Genomic DNA, 21522 nt, shown 5'->3' on the forward strand with positions numbered 1-21522 from the left:
GTGTCACTGACTGATGTTTTGGGGTTTTTCTTCTCAGCTCTCACAATGTTTCTGTCATCAACTTCTGTTGTTTTCCTTGGTCAACCTGTTTTTTTCTTTTTCAGGACATTCCAAGTTGTTGTACAAGCTATCCCCAAATGCTTGTGCAATTACCCCTCTTTTCTAAGCTTCAAAAAGGCTCCCAATTACAGCTCACTGGTCTTGATGTTGTTTTATCTTTTCTAACAAATGCAGTCTTCACATCTGGACAACAAGAAAGACCTTTCAGTCACATTTTGCTCACCTAAACATTGGGTGGTCTGATACAAAAGGTGATATATCCTATGTAGTTTAACACATCTAGGTGTAAATACCAATCAAAAAAACAAAGCATTTTTATTTGTATAGCACTTTTAACAAAGGGCCTTTGTCACAAAGCAGCTTTACAGGGAAACCAGGCCCCAAGTGTATGCCTAGGGTAACAGTGGCAAGGGAAATCCTTGAGCAGAAGCTGACTCAGTAAGGGAACTGCTGGTTGACACCAGTTTGTTGAAAGAATGGTTTTAAATACAAACAGATGAATAAAAGTATATAAATGTCCAATTAAAAAGTCGAAGCAGAAATGAGGCAGGAACTATCAGGCAAGGGGACAGGCTTGGTGCTACAGCTGGCAGGAGGGATGTGCATGGTTGGTCTTGGGCTGGAGCTCCGGGCCAGGAGGGGGTGCTCAGGAAAAGTTGGGCTAGAGCTCCCTTTGCCCCTGCATCGATTACCGTGGCCTGAATGACATCACCATGAAGAATCACTACCCCATCCCTCTCCTCAGCCTTCTCTTCCCTGCAGAAGTGTCAGTACTTACCAAGCTTGATCTCCGCAACGCCTACCACCTGGTCCACATCCGCAAGGGAGATAAGTGGAAGACTGCTTTCAATACCCCGAGTGGCCACTGTGAGTACCTAATGATGCCGTTCGGGCTCACCAATGCTCCAGCTGTCTCGCAGAACTTAATCAACAATATCAATTGATCTCCCGTTTCGTGTTTGTTTACCTGGATTTTCTTTGCTACCCTGGAAGAACACGTCAAACACGTCTGACAAGTTTCACCAACCCTCCATTCAGTTTCTCGGCTTTGTCGTCTCCAGGGGGCAGCTTGAAATGGAAACAGAACATTTTCTTATAATTAACTTGAACTTGCCATGTTCTGGAAGTAAGCCATGCTTTAATCTTCTATTAAACCAATAAATGTAATCTGAATACCTAACCCTAACCCTAGTTTGTTTCATTCCCCTGTGTATTTATACCTGTCCTTCTCAGTTGCTCTTCGCTAGTTTGTCTCTTCCTGACTCTGAGCTCTGAGCCCTTGTATTCCTTCCCCCTTGTTCTAGCCTCCTTGTCCCCATACCTCTGCCCTTGTGGCATTCTATCTGGTTTCACTGTTATAGATTTTTCTGGTTTTTGACTCCTGCCTGGCTCTTCTCTGGATTCTTCTCCTGCATTGTTACATTATTGGCATTTGGCTCTTATCCAGAGCGACGTACAGTTGATTAGACTAATCAGGAGACAATCCTCTCCCGGAGCAATGCAGGGTCTTGCTGAAGGGCCCAACAGCTGTGCGGATCTTATTGTGGCTACACCGGGATTCGAACCCCGGACCTTGCGTGTCCCAGTCCTTTACCTTAACCACTACGCTACAGGCCGCCCCGTACGGCCTGGCCGTGGTACGAAAACAGTTTACAGCAGACCTCATGACACAGCCAAAATCAGCTCCCAGTACCCCCCTCCCAGAGAGTTGGTGGTAGTCCACTTAAGACAGACCCATTGGGAAGGAACCACTATGGGAGCAGCTGGAGGGGAGTACATTGTGATCTCTGTACCTCTGCCCTCTTTGGACTGACCTCCCAGTTTTTTAACTTTGCCTGTTTTTGATTACGCTCTGTCTGCCCCTTCATCTGCTTGAATTAAACCTGCGATTTTCTCATAACCCCTGAGTCTGCTATTGGTTCCTCTGTGCCCCACCTGTGACATGCGCTTTCATTTCCACGCATGATACAAACAGCTGAGACCACTCGTGAAGTTAATTCGGCTCCCACAACAAAACTGACATCCAAAAACTTTGATTGAATTCCACCTTATTTGTGCAAAAGCATTTCTGAAAAGTTTAGGGGGAATTTAATTGGATAAATGAGGCCCAGAGAGTGGTCACTGTGCGGAATAGCTTGCCAGAACAGAAGGACAGGAGGAACTTGAAGTTTTCAAGACCAGGTTTGATACGGTGCTTGATGCTATTTTGCTTTTTTGCAAACTCAGCAGTAGGTAAACTTAGTGATAGGAAAAGGGGAGCATTGCTGGGTGAATGGCCTGTTCTCAACATTACATTACAGTATGTTATGTTATGCCCCCTGCTTAGTCTAATCAACTGTAAGTCGCTTTGGATGAAAGCCAAATAACAAATAGTTTATTCATTAACTTCTTTTTCCATCACATTTTAAACAGCCTGTTGATATATAATCTTTTCTGTACTATATGTTATTTTACTTAATTCAAGCTGCCACTCGACAATAACGCACTACAGATGGTACACCACTAGAGCACTAGTAAAGATCTGCAGTATGTGTCCACAAACACTTCTGTGTTATTCAATCCCTCTGGGAAGAGCTGGTCTCTTTGTGTTGGATAGGGACAAGTATCTGTTGTTTTGACGTGTGCTTGTTGACATATCAAACAAACTTTTCCTTTACCCTGTGATATCCTAGGTGGCAGCGAAATACTACAGCTAACAACTGATTTGACTGATGTCTTTGCTCACTTAACTCAAGTCTTTGTGCAGATGGTGATTTAGAGCCAAAAGGCACTTCTGGGACCTGTATCACAAAGCAGAATTAGAGAATTAGGTGGATAACTGTGCTGAGTAAAACCTGGAACAGCTCTTTTTACTCAATAATCCTGCTTTGTGAGCTTTACTCAGTGCAGTTATCCAGCTAAATCAGTAATCCTGCTTAGTGGATTTCACTCAGTGTAGTTACCCAGCGAACTCAGCGATCCTGCTTTGTGGGTTTTACTCAGTGCGGTTATCCAGCTAACTCCGTAATCCTGCTTTGTGGGTTTCACTCAGTGCAGTTATCCAGCTAACTCAGTAATCCTGCTTTGTGGGTTTTACTCTGTGCAGTTATCCATTTTTTACATTTACATTTAAGTTTTTGTCATTTAGCAGATGCTTTTAATCCAAAGCGATTTACAAGTGCATAGGTTCTTCCACAAGTTAAGGCATCACATCCATAATTAGTAAAATACACATGAAGTGTTGTTCTAAACATATAGTCATCCTAAGTGCAATCTTTTTTCTTTTTTTTTGGGGTGGGGGGTTAGACAAGAGGGATAGGGATATCAGAAAGGGCGCGGGGGAAATCAGGAGGGAAGACTAAGGTACAATTTGAAAAGGTGTGTTTTTAGTCTGCGTCCAGCTAACTCAGTAATCTTGCTTTGTGATACAGGCCCTTGATCTGCTTTTGATTCTGATCAAGGTTTAGTCCAACTTTCCATTCATGCTTTTAAAGGACAGAAAAAATAATTTTATATTGGAACTAAGGACTTGTTCCCCTGGGGGGAAATTGTAGGGATTATACAGTATGAATATCTGACTGGTTTTCATCATTACCATGAAGATAGTCTCCGCCCCTATGTTTGTGCTTACAGCACTTCGGGGCTGAGGCCAGCCACTGTGGATTTCTGCTGTGGAACTCTGCCTACAGACACAGGAGGACAGGTAAGTTCTTACTTCTATAACTGACAGCTGTGTCTCTAAAGCCTTCTAATCATGCACCAACTCTTGGATATTATAGACTTTAATTGATTAATTCATTGTAGAATTGGCAGCACTGAGGTATGTTTCATAAGAATCTTCATTTATACATAACCTTTAGATTATAGTTAAATGTATCCGTTAAAACTACGTAGAATAGGCTTATTATCTGACTCCAAAAAATCTGATTAGATTAACTAAATCACTCTAATGTGCAACTATTGCATTTCACAGTACATTCCCTGCAGCTAGTTAAAAAAATATTGATATACTAACTCATAACATGTTGCTATACTCGATATAATTTTTTTATCGTGAACTTTGAATGGCCTTTAAATAATGATTATAATATTTACTGTAATTAATTAATGACAGTGTCTAATTCCCTGGAACCAAACACCATGCAGACCAGATTGGTGCCGATTCCACCCCGATCCTCATCCTTATCACTAGTGTTTTCCTGATTAGTTTATATCATGGTCCTGTTTAGTTTATAGTGCAATCCAGGTTAGTTTACAATGTGGTCTTGGTTAGTTTATTGTGCGGTCATGCTTAGTTACAGTGCAGTCCTGGCAGCCAATGACTGGAACAAATTACAAGATTTCTTACAATTGAACAGCCTCCATTGGATAAGAGCGTCTGCTAAATTCCATTAATATAATGCAATGTAATGGACTAATTCCCTTCAGTAAAGGTGCACAGTATTACTGCAAGTGCTTTTTTCATCTGTTTACTAAAAACACAGGCCTGCACTCAGCAGCTGCCACTAAAAATATCAAGAGGAGCGAAAAGCAAAGACAATATAAACAGACAGGATTTCAGCCACTACTGTATATGTAGTTACTTGCTTACTTATGGCACAATAACAGAAGATACAATAAGATTACACTTATCTTAGTGTAGTCCAACACTAAGATAATGTTTTGGATCATGAGCAGATCCCTTCTTTCTCCAAACATTGGCCTTTCCATCACTTACAGGTTAATCTGGGTCTCATCAGTCCATAAAACATTGTTTCAGAACTTTTATGGCTCATCTCTGTAATTCAAATTGTAATCCTGCCTTCCCATTCTTAATACGGAAGAGTGGTATTGCCTTTATATTGGTGCTCTCTTTGAACAGTTAATTGAGAAACCTTCACTGTTGCCCTGTGGAGATTGTATGCGATGTCACTGACTGATGTCATGAACTGCTGTTTTTTCCTTAGTCAACCTGTTCGATCTCTGTTGCTCAGTATGCCAGCAGTTTCTTTATTTTTCAGGACATTCCAAGTTGTTGTACAACCTATCCCCAATGCTTGTGCAATGGCTCTGATCGATTCCCGTCTTTTCTAAGCTTCAAAATGACTTGCTTTTCTCTCTGGTCTGGATCTTTTCTAATACAAATGCAGTCTTCACAGGCTATTAACTATTTATTGTTTAACCAATCAATCTAACAGGACACATCTGGGCAACAAGAAACACCTGTGAGTCACATGTTCTAATAATTTTGCTCACATAAAAATTGGGTGGTCTGATACAAAAGGTGATATATTCTAAGTTGTTTAACAAACCTAGATAAAAATACCAGGAAATAAAAGCTGAAATTTGGATCCGTCTTCTCATGTACATATTTTGAGATCAAACTCAATTGTCTTCAGTTTGCAGCAAAAATCAATTAATTGACCTTGCTCCTCCAAGAAATGGAGGGAACTTTATTTTTAAAACTGAAGATAGTTTACTTTCTGCAGTTTTTTAAATATTATTTTCAAATGATATTTTCTGATATTTAAGATAAGTTTCTAATGAGTTGTCAGTATAGGTTGGTCATCAGAGGGCATTCAGGTGTTTCTCGTCTAAAGAAATAAAATAAGCAAACCAAAGCAGCTCTCCTGATAAGTGAGTCAAACATACTCTATACATTGCTTGTTGTGAGTGTGTGTGCACTTCATTAGGAACACCTGTCTCCTACTTATTCATGTGATTATCTAATTAACCAATCATGTGGCAGCAGTGCAATGCATAAACGTATGCAGATACATGTTAGGAGCTTCAACTAATGTTAACATCAACCATCAGAAGGGGAAAAAATGTTATCTCAGTGATTGACCGTGGCATGATTGTTGGTGCCAGATGGGCTGGTTTTAGTATTCCTGTAACTGCTGATCTCCTGGGATTTTCACACCCAAAAACCTCTAGAGTGTACTCAGAATGGTGCTAAAAACAAAAAACATCCAGGGACAGAAATGCCTTGTTGATGAGTGAGGTAAATAGAGAATGGCCAGACTGGTTTGACTTGACAGAAAGGCTAGGGTACCTCAGATAACGTTAAACCTTGAAGCGGATGGACTACAACAGCAGAAGACCACATCAGGTTCCATTTTTGTCTGCCAAGAACAGAAAGCTGAGGCTACAGTGGGCACAGGCTCACCAAAATTAGGCTTGAATGCAGCCTATTTGAGTGTTGTTGCATCCATCCATGGCTACAATAGCTACTAATGGCTACTTCCAGCATGATAATATACCATGCTACAAAGAAAAAGTTGTCTCAGACTGGTTTCATGAACGTGACAATGTTCTTCAGTGATCTTCCCAGTCACCGGATCTGAATCCAGTAGAACACCTTTGGGATGTGATAGAATGGCAGATTCACCGCATGAATGTGCAGCTGACAAATCTGCAGAAATTGCATAATGTAATCATTTATTCAACATCTTGTGGAATCCATGCATTGAGGCTGTTTTGAGGTCCTACCCAGTATAGTGTTCCTAATAAAGTGCTCAGTGAGTGTATAATGCAATTACAATATATCATATAATATTATATATTTTCAAGGCTCAGAAATGATTTTGTGTATTTGTGTATTTGAATATTATTGTGGGGCACCTTTGATGAATATGCGCAAAAATACTCTAAACTAAATATAATAGTAATTGACATTAACTTTATTTTCCAACATGTGTAGTGTGTTTTATTAAAGAATTAAGGATTCAGTGGAATCAATCAAAGTTGCACACACACTGGTCAAATATAGTTTCACAATTACTGATTGAATACTTTGCGTAAACACCCCTGGTAAGGCAAAAATGGGGATGTTTGACAATTCCTCCATGCAGAACTTGATATGCTTGGGATTTCCTAGTACTTTGCTGAATTTATTGCGATTAATGTTGAATAGTGCCCCTGGAGCACTCTTGCAGTAATTTACAGTAATTGTTAGTGGTGCCAATATGTTTGACACCAATATGTTTGACACCAATGTTTTTCAAAGAAAATTTGATTACTGAATAAAAAACTAAGAAACATGAGTTTCATTATCTGCAGCCTTTTATCTTCATTTTTATTAAGCGTAACAATAATTTTGCAGCCCAGTATATAGTGACGTCAAAAAATCTTCATGATTTTCATAGTGGAACCTAATGCAGTACATTCTGTATATTAAAATGCATGCCACTGTTAAGATAGAACATTGCCTTTACCAGAATCAATATTGGTTGCAAAAAAGAGTAAAACAGTCGGTCAGAGAGATTACAGAGAGAGTATAATCATTATATTATATGATTATATAATGATTATAATCATTATATTATATGATTATATAATGATTATAATCATGCAATGCAAAAAGTGGAATGTGCACAAAGTGTGATGCACAAATTTAGCTAAAGTGGGGGATGTTTATTGTTTCTCTGTAGGGAAACATCCCTGAGATGGTACGGCAAAGCTGTGTACGGTGCCTGAAAAACACTATGTGTTTTCTCAACTTCCTGTGCTGGGTAGGTCATTTCATCTATTACAATGGTTTTGTGTTTCATTTAGCATTTCTGCCTCAGGAGATCTACCAGGCAGCTGCCCCAGTAATGACTTATTGCACCACCACCACCAGGTGGCACATGTGAGCACTCTAATCTGCAGTGGTCTGATGCACTTGCAGGTTCCGACAGTAGGGGGGCAGCAGTGCCCTTTTTCATCATAAGGAGCTTGCATTATCATTATAGAGCTGAAAAGTCTGTTTCCGGAAGTGAGGGGTTTACCACTTTAACATAAATGACACAAACAAATGAATGATACAGGGACCTCTCATACTAAAATCTGTTATGCATGTAAATGGATGTCAAAACATGTCACCAATGTTGTTAATTAGCTGGTTAATTAACAGTTAACAAGTAATGTTACTGGTATATTTCCATCACTGGGTCAGTGCAGAACTCAGCTCTGTGTAGTTTTTTTATGATTTATGATAAAGCTATGCATAAAACATATGGTTAACACTAGTCACACTGTATGTTAGCTACTGTTCTACCATGTATAAATTAACGATAATTTCACTGAAAACAAGACATTTAAAGAAAATAAATAGTAGGCCTCAGTAAATTACACCGGCAAGGGTGGGCTCACAACAGCTGTGGAGTCGAGTGCTCATATTTGCCACCTGGTGGTGGTTGTGTGAAAAGCAAATCCTAAACCAATATGGATTATGGGCAATCTTGCTACTGTCAGAACCTCGCAATTATTTTTTCCCAGCCAGTGAAATTCTTGCTGTGGAAGCAAACCACCTCATGAACCATGAAACCACTGTATTTCAGTATTTTTTCTAAATACCCTGTTCCCAATTACATCCATATTAAATTCTACCTAATTTTACAACATCATGCCCACAGCAATTCAATGTAGAATTTTGAAATGAGAATGTTGCATTGTGAGTTGCAAAAAAAAATGAAGGGAACACTTTTTACTCTTTACTGATGTACATTGTATCAATACATTGTATTGTACATTGGGGCGGCCTGAAGCGTAGTGGTTAAGGTAAATGACTGGACACACAAGATCAGTGGTTCTAATCCTGGTGTAGCCAAGATCCACACAGCTGTTAACCCTGCATTGCTCCAGGGGAGGATTGTCCCCTGCTTAATCTAATCAAGTGTACGTCGCTCTGGATAAGAGAGTCTGCCAAATGCCAATAATGTAATGTAATGTATAATTTGTTGAGAACAAAATGACATGACAACAGTCAGAGGAAACCAAACTCATCAACCCATTGAGGGCTGGATTGAAAATCACACCGAAAATCCAAGTAAATAATTGAAATCACAGGCACATCCAACTTTATCACGGCAACTCATAAAGTGACTCAGTAGTGTGTATGGCCTGTACACACTCCCGATAACGTCTGGGCATACTCCTGATGAGTTGGCGGATGGTGTCCTGGGGGATCTCCTCCCAGACCTGGATCAGGACATCAGTGAGCTCCTGGACAGTCTCTAGCGGTACTTGGCGGCGTCTAATACACATAACGTCCCATAGGTGCTCAATTGGATTTAGGTCAGGGGAAGGTGAGGGCCAGTCAATGGCATCAATGCCTTCCTTATCCAGGAACTGCCTACACCCTCTGCCACATGAAGCCAGCATTGTCCTGCTCCAGGAGGAACCCAAGGCCCACTGCACCAACGTAAGGTCTGACAATCGGTCTGAGGATTTCATCCTGGTACCTAACAGCAGTCAGGGTACCGTTGGCTATGACATGGAGGTCTGTGCGACCCTCCAAGGATATGCCTCCCCAGACCATCACTGACCCACCACCAAACCGCTCATGCTGGATGATGTTACAGGCAGCATAACGTTCACCATGGCATCTCCAGACTCTTTCACACCTGTCACGTGCTCAGGTGAATGCCAATCGAGCAGCACGGTGCTGGGCTGTGAGCACATGTCCCACTAGAGGACGTCGGGCCCTCATGCCACCCTCATTTCTGACAGTTTGGTAAGAAACATGCACCCCAGTCGCCTGCTGGAGGTCATTTTGTAGGGCTCTGGCAGTGCTCCTCCTGTTCCTTCTCACACAAAGGAGCAGATACCGGTCCTGCTGCTGGGTTGATGCCCTTCTATGGCCCTGTCCAGCTCTCCTTGTGTAATGGCTGTTCTCTTGGTATCTCCTCCATGCTCTTGAGACTGTGCTGGGAGACAAAGCAAACCTTCTTGTGACCGCATGTATGGATGTGCCATCCTGGAGGAGCTGGACTACCTGTGCAACCTCATTGGGCTGCAGGTACTGCCTCATGCTACCAGTAGTGAGAAGGACACTAGCAGAACACCAAACTAGAGAAGAATCAGTCAGGAAGGATAAGGAGAGAGCAATTGTCTGTTGCCACCACATGCTTAAAACCATTACGTTCTTGGGGGTTGTCTTGCTTTTGCATCTCCATTGCACCTGTTGTCTCTTTCATTTGCACCAAAGCAGGTGAAATTGATTCACAATCACTTGTGCTTCCTAAATGGACAGATTGATATCCCTGAAGTTTAACTGAATTGGTGTCACACTGTGATGATTAAGTGTTCCCATCATTTTTTTTGAGCAGTGTAGTTTAGAACACTACTTCCGACAACCAGTGAAGGTCAGAGATGTAAGATTGAACACCTCATTGTTTTGTTCCATTTGATCTCTCTGGTGTGTGAATACTGTGAAAAAACACTGAAGGTCCCACTTCAGTGGTTTAATAGATTCATTTGAGAAACTTGTGGAAGTAGCTGAGAGATGTGGACTAAACTTAAAACTTGATGTTTCATGTTTTAGCTCTGTGGTGCATTTGTGCTAGCGTTTGGGATCTTCATGATGATGAACTCCAGGTTTGGCTCACTCATCATCTCCTTCTGGCCGATCTACCCAGCCAACACCCTGGTGGTCACCGGCACCATCGTCACCTGTGTGTGCTACTTGGGTTTCTTGGGAGCCCTGCGAGAAAACCGCTGTATGCTCATATCTGTGAGTCTGTATACAGCTCTCTATAGGGGAAATCACAGACTGTTACACAGCTCTTTATTGGGGAAACCACAGACTGTTGCATAGCTCTATGGGGGAAATCACAGACTGTTACATATCTCTATAGGGGAAACCACAGACTGTTACATAGCTCTATGGGGGAAATCACAGACTGTTACATAGCTCTATAGGGGAAACCACAGACTGTTACACAGCTCTATCGGGGAAACCACAGACTGTAACATAGCTCTTTATAGGGGAAACCACAGACTGTTACATAGTTCTATAGGGGAAACCACAGACTGTTACATAGCTCTTTATAGGGGAAACCACAGACTGTTACATAGCTCTATGGGGGAAACCACAGACTGTTACATAGTTCTATCGGGGAAACCACAGACTGTTACACAGCTCTATCGGGGAAACCACAGACTGTAACATAGCTCTTTATAGGGGAAACCACAGACTGTTACATAGCTCTTTATAGGGGAAACCACAGACTGTTACATAGCTCTATAGGGGAAACCACAGACTGTTACATAGCTCTATAGGGGAAACCACAGACTGTAACATAGCTCTTTATAGGGGAAACCACAGACTGTTACACAGCTCTATAGGGGAAACCACAGACTGTTACATAGCTCTATAGGGGAAACCACAGACTGTTACACAGCGCTATAGGGGAAACTACAGACTGTTACATAGCTCTTTATAGGGGAAACCACATACTGTTACACAGCTCTATAGGGGAAACCACAGACTGTTACACAGTGTTCTATAGGGGAAACCACAGACTGTTACACAGCTCTATAGGGGAAACCACAGACTGTTACATAGTTCTATAAGGGAAACCACAGACTGTTACACAGCATTCTATAGGGGAAACCACAGACTGTTACACAGCTCTATCGGGGAAACCACAGACTCTTACACAGCTCTTTATAGGGGAAACCACAAACTGTTACATAGCTCTATAAGGGAAACCACAGACTGTTACACAGCTCTATAGGGGAAACCACAGACTATTACACAGCTCTATAGGGGAAACCACAGACTGTTACATGGCTCTTTATAGGGGTAACCAGTGTTACACAACTCTATCGGTCTATAAGAGAAACCATAGAGTGTTATACAGTTCTCTTTAGGGAAAACCACTCTATTTTCACTGTGTGTTATATCTCTAGCTTTCACTGCATACAATATCTGTCACCACTCACTTAGGGTTGCATATAGTGCAATGTGGGATCAGTTTTGAGGGCATATATGTAAGAATATTGCATATGTTTAAAATGACTAGTTCAGAAAGATTTAAACAGCCTAGTTTCACATACAATCATTTTACAAAGCTGAAGAAATGCAGACATCACTCCATCTAGGAATCAAACACACAACATTTTAGTTAAATGCCCAGTTCTCTTACCATTATATTACACTACTGTCCCAGTAGAGGGTTAGATAGAGATGGGATCACTGCTTTACAGACTATGCCACTCACTTTGCTCTCTATACTTGTCTTTCTTTTTTAATGTTGGTCTCCTCTGTCATTTGCAGTTCTTTATTCTGCTGTTTGTCCTGATGCTGGTGGAGTTAGCCATGGCCTGTGTCATGCTGGTGTTCAACAGAGAGGTAAGAGAAACCCCAATAAGGGCAAGGTGCATTGCAGACTAGATAAATGATCATGGTGACTAACACTTCTCCCCAAAAGTGATGCTACACATTAAAATATCCAGTGTCAGAAGTGTACTTATCTCGAAATGGGTTGATACATGGAGTAGACAGTCAGGAAAATGCTTGCGAGAATGCAGGCTACACATAAAAATCTAGGAAAGTAAAGGTGTGGACATGTAAGTATATAAACACAGGTGAACTAAACTGAAATGACCATCAGGTGTGAGAGTGGAGATGAGGGAATTACACACAGGAGAAATTAATGAATGGAGTGAGGGGTACGGAGCGGGAGTTGGGACAAAACATGAAACCAACAACGCAAAATAGAATGTGACAACGGTAATGAAACACAGGTGAGATAAATGAATGAAGTGAGAACTACAGAACAGACAATAACGTGGAAGTGCGTGACCTGAAACAGAAAACACTAATTAGGGAAAAACACAGAATGTGACAATAATGTTAAACATGACACATTTCTTCACATTTTTCCTTTTACTTAAATTTTTTACAGTTTCAAAATAATAAAAGGCTCCATGGGGGGTGGCAAGGTCGGTGGTTTGATCCCCGGTGTAGCCACAATAAGATCCACACAGCCGTTGGGCCCTTCAGCAAGGCCCTTAACCCTGCAGTGCTCCAGGGGAGGATTGTCTCCTGCTTAGTCTAATCAACTGTATGTTGCTCTGGATAAGAGTGTCTGCCAAATGCCACTAATGTAATGTAATGGATCTACCTCCATGCTTCACAGTTTGCAATGTGTTCTTCTCTACAAAGGCCTCACCGTTTTCTCCAATCATACCTTCTTTGGTGGTGGCCAAAAAGTAAAAAGAAAATTAGCCAACAGGGTTGGGGATCTACAGAGGGTGCTGCATGGGACCATCTTTATACATGATTTTTCCCTTTTTCTCCCAATTTAGTACCAAATTTTCCAATTTTTTTCCAGGTAATGGCGAACAGGCCATTCAGCCCAGCAATGCTTGCCTTTTCCCTACCCCTAAGTGTACCTACCACCTAATTTGCCTAAAAGCTAAATAAAATCTAACACCGTATCAAGCCTAGTCTTGAAAACACCCAGTGTTCATGCTTCCACTACATGCGCTGGCAAGCTATTCCACACATTGACCACTCTCTGTGTGAAAAAATACTTCCGAATATCTGTACGGAATTTCTCCTTAGCCAATTTCCATTTCCTCTCATTCTGCTAACCGAACTCAACCTGAAGAATCCCCCTATACTTCACTTTGTTAATCCCTTTAATTAATTTAAAAGCCTCAATTAAATCCTCCCTTAGGCTCCTTTTACTAATCTTAGAGATTAAGCATCTTAAGTCTATCCTCGTAACTCTTATCTTTTATACCTGGAACCAATCTGATTGCCCTTCTCTGAACCTTTTCTAGTGCCTCTATGTCCTTCTTATAGTGCAAGTTCAGTTTACAAAAATTACTGAATATTCAGACAAAACAGAGAGAAGTTGCAATACAGCACACATATTTACCAATATGATCGTAAGAAATACACTTGCTCTTCGAGTTGGTCTGTTTAGCTTTTTATTTCTGCTTGTAGAGACAGTATGCTAATATTTATTGTGCGAGGACCCCCAGTTTTAGAATCCTGGCTACGCCACTACACATCAGGTATGTAGTATGTATTATTTTGAGACGCAATGGTTAGAGTGTGGGAATTTACAAACGCGCATATTGCTGAATATTTAAACGAAGTTGCAGTACACACGGAATAAATGGCTTACTCATGACTCATGCAGATGATACAAAACTGTGCTCAATTTGAAAAAAACTTGCAGGTAATAGTTGACCAAAGCCTTTCAGGTTCTGGTCAATGTGCGGTCGCAGTAATAAAGGCAAACAGGATGCTAGGATACACAGCCAGGAGTATCGAGTGTAAGTCTACAGAAGTTATACTGACCTTATACAATATTCTTGTTTGAGCACACTCGGAGTACTGTGTGCGGTTCTGGGGACCGCACCATAAGAAGGACATAGAGGCACTGGAAAGGTTCAGGGAAGGGCAACCAGATTGATTCCATACATGAAAGATAAGAGCTATGAGGATAGACTTAAGATGCTTAATCTCTTTCATTTTAGTAAAAAGAGATTTAGGAGGGATTTGATTGAGGCTTTTAAATTCATGAAAGGGATTAACAAAGTGAATTATAGGTGATTCTTCAGGGTGAGTTTGGTTAGCAATAGCTTGCCAGGCCAGTTAATGGTTTATTTATCCATATCACATTCCCATCATCTAAAATTGCAGCAAAAATGTTATTCCCATCGATTCCCCAAATCTTAGCATTGTATCTTCATTAACTTTTTCAAAGTTGCTTCCGCCTGCATTTGACTAGTTTAAAAAACATAGGCTACATATGTGACATTCCTTGCCAAGGCTTCTATCTGAAAGTTGTAATGATTACATTAAGTACTCCTGACTACTGTAGAAGTTGAAAAAAATAATATAAAAAAGCAATGCTATACAGTTAGCGAGCAAGCAGTTAGGGATTTGTCAAAAAGACAGAGTGCAATACAGTATTTTCAGGGTTTGCTCCACTTTGCAAGTTGCACTTCTGTTAATCACTGGAGGTAAATTATTCCATCGCAACTAAATCGGATGTGCTCATGAAGATAACATTAAAAGATTTTGTAGTAAAAAAAAAAAAAACACGTTCCCTTCTCAATGCTCTTATTACACAGATGGCTTATTTGTTGACAAGAAGCTTGTTTACAACAGCTGAGAATTTGTGTTGTCTGAGGATGATTTCATGAGGTGGCTTATATACGGTACGCAGGCCTATATGTCATCCCCCTAACTTAACCTTAAATCTGGTGTTTTGCTTGTACTTAAGACACTGTTGTCCCTGACACTGTTTATTTCCCTTTATGAAACCGTTCCCCCTGGTTGTCACTAGATGGCATTGAGATATGCTAGAAGGTCACTTATTATTAAACAGTTCAATGAGGCCATCTTAGAAATGACGGAAGTCCCGATAGCACTGAGACAGTATCCAATCCGTAGCGAGCACAGAACTGTGTGGCAGCGACAGCCAAGTGTCGCTTGTCACACGGGCATAATGTTTGAGACATACACTGAGAGGTAGTTGGAGGACTGAATTGCTTTTAGTCTTGAAAGGCATTCAGGAACCTCTTCAGAATCAATTGGGAGCATAGGGACTAGTAGTTCTGCTTTTCTTTGGTTGGGTGGTCCCCCTGGATCTTCCATATTCTGGGTTCTTAAGCCCTCTCCACTTCAGAGGAGCGGCAGAGTTTACTTCTGGGGTTTAGCCTTATCGAGACTCTTCCATTGAGGAATCTTGTTTTTCCCTGACCAACATTAGCTCTCAAGTTAATTTTCCGTTGGCAGAAACCCGGGGAGTTTTTGGTTTACCTTTTTCAGTTATTTTTTCAAACGAGACTCGCCTGTTTCTTCAGGCATTCCATGCTAGTCGGCACATAGCCTGTTTGACCGATTTTGCAGTTTTGTTTCAGTTAGCATTTCGCCAGGGAGTTTCGCCACATTCGTGAGAGGTTCCTAGATTATATCAGTGGTTATCCAATTTATTGTTTGTAATTTTGTGATCCCGTCCTGGTTGCTCTTGGTCTCTCGCCCCCGCTCCCTCACAGGTGATGTATGTTTACAATTTTGCGGACTGTGTCAGTACAGTTGTGTGCAGTACAGTTTGGCAGTTTAATACACAAACAAAATCACATACCTGGAGGACAGCAAAAGCTGTTTTTGCAGTGTGAAACCAACCTTTTCTCATTTCTCATTTTGCACCAATCCGGCAATAGTCTAGTTAAGTTGGAATTAAAATGGCATATTTCTGAAGATTTTACAAAACCACAGGACAATAAATGAAAAAAAGGTCATTGTTAAATCTGAGTGATTATGTGATGTCATATGCAGCCCTGTGAAGGGGTTTTAATAGTTCTGTTCTGATCCAGTTGTAAAATACACTGCAATCAATACTACAACCAGGGCAAGATAGCATGACAACAATTGGGACATTAAAGGTGTTTGTTCTGTTCATTCTACAGATAGACACATTCTTTGAAAAGGATCTACTGCGCAGCCTGGAAACATACAAGGACTCAGAAACTGGCAACGAGACACTCAAGGATGACTTTGATGCAGTCCAAAGCATTGTGAGTTTTCAGTACAGCCAGTGTAAATAAATAATTTGTTATTTATATACAGAAAAAAAGCATCTGACCTCACCTACAGTCCTGGGTAACCAAAAGGGGGAAAGTCAGTCATCAGTAGACATTCACAGTCTCCAATTTCAAATAATTAATCATATGGCACAATTCAGTGGTAGCAATTGTGGTTGGAAATGAAAGCCAGCACATGCAGAGATTCCCAAGACCAAGCTGGATCCCATGATCCCCATGATTTAACAGTGCTGCTGTTTTCAGTTTAGGTGCTGTGGAGTCCATGGTGTCTCTGACTGGGAAGGCCATGTTCCCATCTCCTGCTGTACCACAGATCCCTGTGTTAGCTTCCCTCAGGAGAGCTGGCAAGAGGTGGGTAACCAATACATCATCCTGTCATTGTGAATTACTAAATTGTTTTTGCCTTAGGGTTGTTTAGGTAAGTTGTTCAACTTACCAAAAAAAGGAAAAGGTCCAAAAAGTCAAACTAAAAGTTAATTTTTAAACCATGCAGCAGATTCTTTAACAACTTAATAAGCTCATCATCACGACTATGCAATATTTTGTGCTGAGTAATTTGATTGGCAGAAAAAGTTTAAAAAATAAGGTTTTCAAACCACCTTGGTCTTCATAATGGGGCAAAAGCAACAGGACTGAAGAAAATGTAAGCAGGTTGCTAATAACACAGACATGCACAGACATTTTGGGGGCAGGGGCTCAAGCAAAAAAAGGGTCCTCATCCCACCAACACACATTATTCCCACCCTGATGCCACACCGCCGCCATCCATAATCACACACTATGTTCATAATATGGGACCTGTTTAAATTCTACTGAAACACATTATTCCATGAAGAAACCACAGATTTCATGTATTAATGCAAGTCAGTCAGTGTTGAGTTGTTTAGACCAATTCAGTTACATTAGATCAGTAGATTCTTTGAGAAAGAAAGTTCGGAAGCATGCAGTGTGGCATGGTTCACACCACTCACAATTCACTTTTTCTGCTGTATGGTTTCTCTCTCAGCTCTGCTGTACGGTCTCTCTCTCAGCTCTGCTGTACGGTTTCTCTCAGCTCTGTTGTATGGTTTCTCTCTCAGCTCTACTGTACGGTTTCTCTCTCAGCTCTGTTGTACGGTTTCTCTCTCAGCTCTGCTGTAAGGTCTCTCTCTCAGCTCTGCTGTCAGGTTTCTCTCTCTCAGCTCTGCTGTACGGTTTCTCTCTCAGGGCTGCCACATGAAGCTGAGGAATTGGTTTGCAAGGAACTTCCTAAGCACCGGAGCTGGAGTTGTCACCATGTTCATCATTCAGGTACCGACACTAATCCCGTCATTCAAGAAAATGTAACACACACATGGAATTAACCACAAGCACCTACCTTCAATGGTTTCTGTAGTGTCATTCAGGGCCAGATCGTGGGCTTTCTGACTCTCTGGTGAGCTCACACTGTAAGCACTGAGGGGTCTGGGGGCCCTAGTGGTGAGCTCACACTATAAGCACTGAGGGGTCTGGGGGCCCTAGTGGTGAGCTCACACTGTAAGCACTGAGGGGTCTGGGGGCCCTGGTGGTGAGCTCACACTGTAAGTACTGAGGGGCCCAGGGATGAGTTATTAGATAACTCAATATAACTAGTGTATCTAGTAGCAGGTAGCTGTAAATGAACAAACAAAAACTACATTTTTTTTCGTAAATAACTTCAATCATGCGTGTTTAGCTAAACTTTCATTTGTCTCAAACAGTTGCATCGTTTGTGGTTGACTATCATATCGTAGTTATATAGCTAGGGAGTTATATAGCCAAATAAGTTGCTTGCTCATAATATAGTTGAAGTGAAAACTTTAAAAAGACCAAAAATATAAATAGGTGTTGTGTTGTGTTGCGCCAACATTTCATAAAGTCACCTGTTCAAAAATGTTCTTACTAGAACACTACAAAAAGACGGAAGGCTCTGTCGGGTTTGTCACTGTCAGCTTTCCAAAACAGTGCATGAGAACACTGGACTGTATAATAATGCTTTATATTAGGCGTTATATTCATAGACTGTGGGAAGGATGAACAGTGGTTTGAGGGTGTTCATTGGTGTAATTCCTCTCTTGACCGTTGAAATTACCTATTGTACCGTTAAGTTCTAAAAAGTATACTAATGTGTTCTATAACTAAAATATTTTCTAAGTTTACTTCTGAAAAGTATACCAAAAGTACCTCCACAAAGTGGAGAAAGAAAAAGAAAGAAAGAAAGAAAGTTGCCCTTGGCTAGAGACGAGTTTGTCTTTAGCTGACTGGTAACGCGTTCGTTCAACAAATATTTGGACACGTGAGAGGCCGGGGTTCAAATCCCAACTCGGACGCAATTCCTCACCTGTTACACATGCATCAGCGTCTTTTCTACAGGGAGCACAATAGATCTCCCCTTACTAAACAGGAGAGTACAGGAGACTCCCCAGTACCTAGAATTAGATCCAAACAACAGGTGGTATAACATGACTGTTAACATCCGTTCCTGATTAACGCTCTATTTACAACTAGTACACAAGTCTGCAATTTGAGACACAGCCATGAGCCCCTGGCTTTTTTTCCTTGATTAATTTCCTTGCTCCTAGCTCCACCCATTGACAGATGCTCTTGCAAGCATCAGTTTGACAGTTGCCATGTCAATTACAGATATGGCAGAAATGTGGGAGATGTGGGGGCAGCCTGTAGCGTAGTGATTAAGGTAAATGACTGGGACACACGAGGTTGGTGGTTCTAATCCCATTGTCGCCACAATAAGATCCGCACAGCCGTTGGGCCCTTGAGCAAGGCCCTTAACCCTGCATTGCTCCAGGGGAGGATTGTCAGTGCTACCCACTGCACCATCCGTGCCGCCCAGCATGTTTTCATCGGTGGATAATTCAGTGAGTTACACATATACAGGGCTTAAAGTTATCAGGCACGTTTTCCAGCGTTTGGCCGTTTTTGTCCACAAAAATAAATAAATAAATAAATAAATAAATAAATATGAGAAAACACAACAACCACTCCCCGGCCAAGTCAAGATAATACATAACTTTGCTACTTTCCCCTTAAAATTATAGTATATATAGGAGGAATTTAATCCCGTGTAATATATCAATATGACAACATCCCTTCTTCGGTAACATGCAAGGTCTTAAAATGTGAATGTCATAACGCGATCCCACGTGTCTTTGTTTTTGTTCTGGATGTGTCCTATCTAATCACATTCATTCTTCAATTACCAACGGTCTGTGAGTCAGTGAAGCCAACTTAGCAGCTTAACTTTTCTCCTGCTTAGTCTAATCAACTGTATGTCACTCTGGATAAGAGCATCCGCCAAATGCCAATAATATAATGTAATATAATGGAAAGGTGGATCAACAGGTCAACCATTTATAAATCACACACTCTGAAAAAATATTTCAACAAAGGATGCACTCATGTTTCCTTTGTCAAAAAGCCACCAAGATCCTTGCTCCTAGCTCCTTCAAGGAGCATTTAACAGATTGGAATGTCCTTATCTTGCAGACTTCCAGGTAATTCTAGGATCAATGAGACAAGGACAGATAAAACAAGGCTGGAATGAGCCCAATGTCTCTTTCTGTTTATGAACCTACACACTGTGCAATTTGACTTAATTAAAGCGTTTCTTTTCTTACAGTTCCTCTGCCTGTGTTTCACCATTCCCTTGTTCTGTCGCCTCGGTCGGTCTGGGCTCGGATACAAGTGAACACTATTTCCACACACTCCTCCCTCCTACTGTCTGCAACCAATCAGAGATGTGTATCCAGTGACCAGTCACAGAACAGTATCTGGATAAGTGTTTTAGCATAAAAGGGAAACCCATTCATTAAAGATAAATTAATGTGTCCCAATCATTGATCAAAGCTTAAAATGGGGGTAGAAAAGAAATGAAAACAAGAAAACAAATTCCTCTCAAATTGCTGTTATGTATATTCCTTGATTAACGATAGAGCAGAAAATTATTAATTCAACTTATTGGAGCAGAATAAGTTATTAGGCAGCAGCCCCAGAAATCCCCATTCTTGCTGCTGCACCGTAACATAACACAACATAGCCATTCAGCCAAGGAGTACTTTCCATTTTCCTACCACTAGAATGTACCTAATGCTTAGATTAGCTAAAAACTAGACTATATGTACATTAGCACCATATGAAGCTGCAGTTGTGCTGAATGTGAACAGCACACGTCTAAAGATGGATTTGTGGTAGCTCGCCAAAATCTGAGCCTTCTCAGAATGCAAAATTCATCTGCACACTGCTTTAGAACAAAATTTGTTTGTCAAACATTTTTGCACTTCACCCCCCAGAAATCGTGCGTGATATTTGAATGGAAATTATTTATCTCTTTACGTGAAAAGTATTGTTCTTATTGAGATTACTTTTATTGTATTAATTCATTTTATTCATTTATTTTATTTGTTTATTCAAACTTAGACTGTACTGTCATTAATATTCAAAATACCAATATTCAAACTGCATTACAATAGTAATGTAACACATCTTGTGTAAAACAATAAAATAAAATAAAGGAAAATATGTTGGCAGAATTGATTTCTGGACTATGGGTCACTTTTAAAAAAAATTTGTCAATCCTTTATTTGGCTTTGTAACTTGGGGAGGAATTCACCTTTAACAATAAAAGCTTGTTATTTCTTTGTTTGCAGTTCCATGCCAGAAGGAAAAATGTGATAAAATTCCATCAGTTGGGAAAGTTAAGTGTCCATTGTGTGTTCAGTATGCTGCTTTATTCAAGTGCCTTCAGTAGTTTTCTTACACATTAGTCTGTTTGCCAAGTCAGAATCAGTGTGTCTGATACTTTTGTTTCATTTTCTATTTGGGACGATTCGCTTGCACAGTGCACATATGCAAGCGTAGTCTTGATTCATGGGCCAGAAAATGTACACAAGCCATTTGCAGGTTCACATACAAATGACAGAAATCAACCGAATATGGAAAACATGCAGCCGATGCCGTTATGTTTGGTGATAGTGGGAATAATTCAGCTTTGGTATTCCTACCAAAGAAATTAAGCTGCTCACTATGAACAACATAGAAGGTTCAGGTTCTTCAACTATGTGTTGATTCACGTGTTCCAAAGACAGTGTGCAGACTGGAGTAGAAGAGACAGCATGTTTTCATTCATTCATTCATTATCCTAAAGCGCTT

The 21522-nt window shown here is 40.8% G+C and overlaps 1 protein-coding gene across 2 annotated transcripts; it reads left to right on the forward strand.

Annotated features, from left to right (window-relative positions):
• Positions 1–348: 348 nt before the first annotated feature.
• On the forward strand, positions 349–20850 carry LOC133139318 (leukocyte surface antigen CD53-like). 2 transcript variants are annotated; one of them, XM_061258772.1, is made up of 9 exons: positions 349–927; positions 3673–3742; positions 7452–7532; positions 10328–10516; positions 12065–12139; positions 16225–16332; positions 16603–16710; positions 17566–17649; positions 19994–20850. In XM_061258772.1, exons 3-9 carry the CDS (start codon positions 7467–7469, stop codon positions 20060–20062), a joined length of 699 nt encoding a protein of 232 aa, XP_061114756.1. In that variant the 5' UTR covers positions 349–927; positions 3673–3742; positions 7452–7466; the 3' UTR covers positions 20063–20850. The 2 variants fall into 2 exon arrangements, with proteins under 2 accessions (XP_061114756.1, XP_061114757.1); XM_061258773.1 differs by lacking the exons at positions 349–927; positions 3673–3742 and adding an exon at positions 3759–3859.
• Positions 20851–21522: the final 672 nt, after the last annotated feature.

This window comes from Conger conger, chromosome 10, assembly GCF_963514075.1.
Source record: "Conger conger chromosome 10, fConCon1.1, whole genome shotgun sequence".
Taxonomy (NCBI): Eukaryota; Metazoa; Chordata; class Actinopteri; order Anguilliformes; family Congridae; genus Conger; species Conger conger.

What these genes read in the sequence shown, in the direction of transcription:
- LOC133139318 (XM_061258772.1), top strand. Translation starts at nt 7,467, where the DNA reads ATGGTACGGCAAAGCTGTGTACGGTGCCTGAAAAACACTATGTGTTTT. An exon ending in TTCTCAACTTCCTGTGCTGG is followed by an intron (nt 7,533 to 10,327) that starts GTAGGTCATTTC and finishes TTCATGTTTTAG; the next exon opens with CTCTGTGGTGCATTTGTGCT. An exon ending in ACCGCTGTATGCTCATATCT is followed by an intron (nt 10,517 to 12,064) that starts GTGAGTCTGTAT and finishes TGTCATTTGCAG; the next exon opens with TTCTTTATTCTGCTGTTTGT.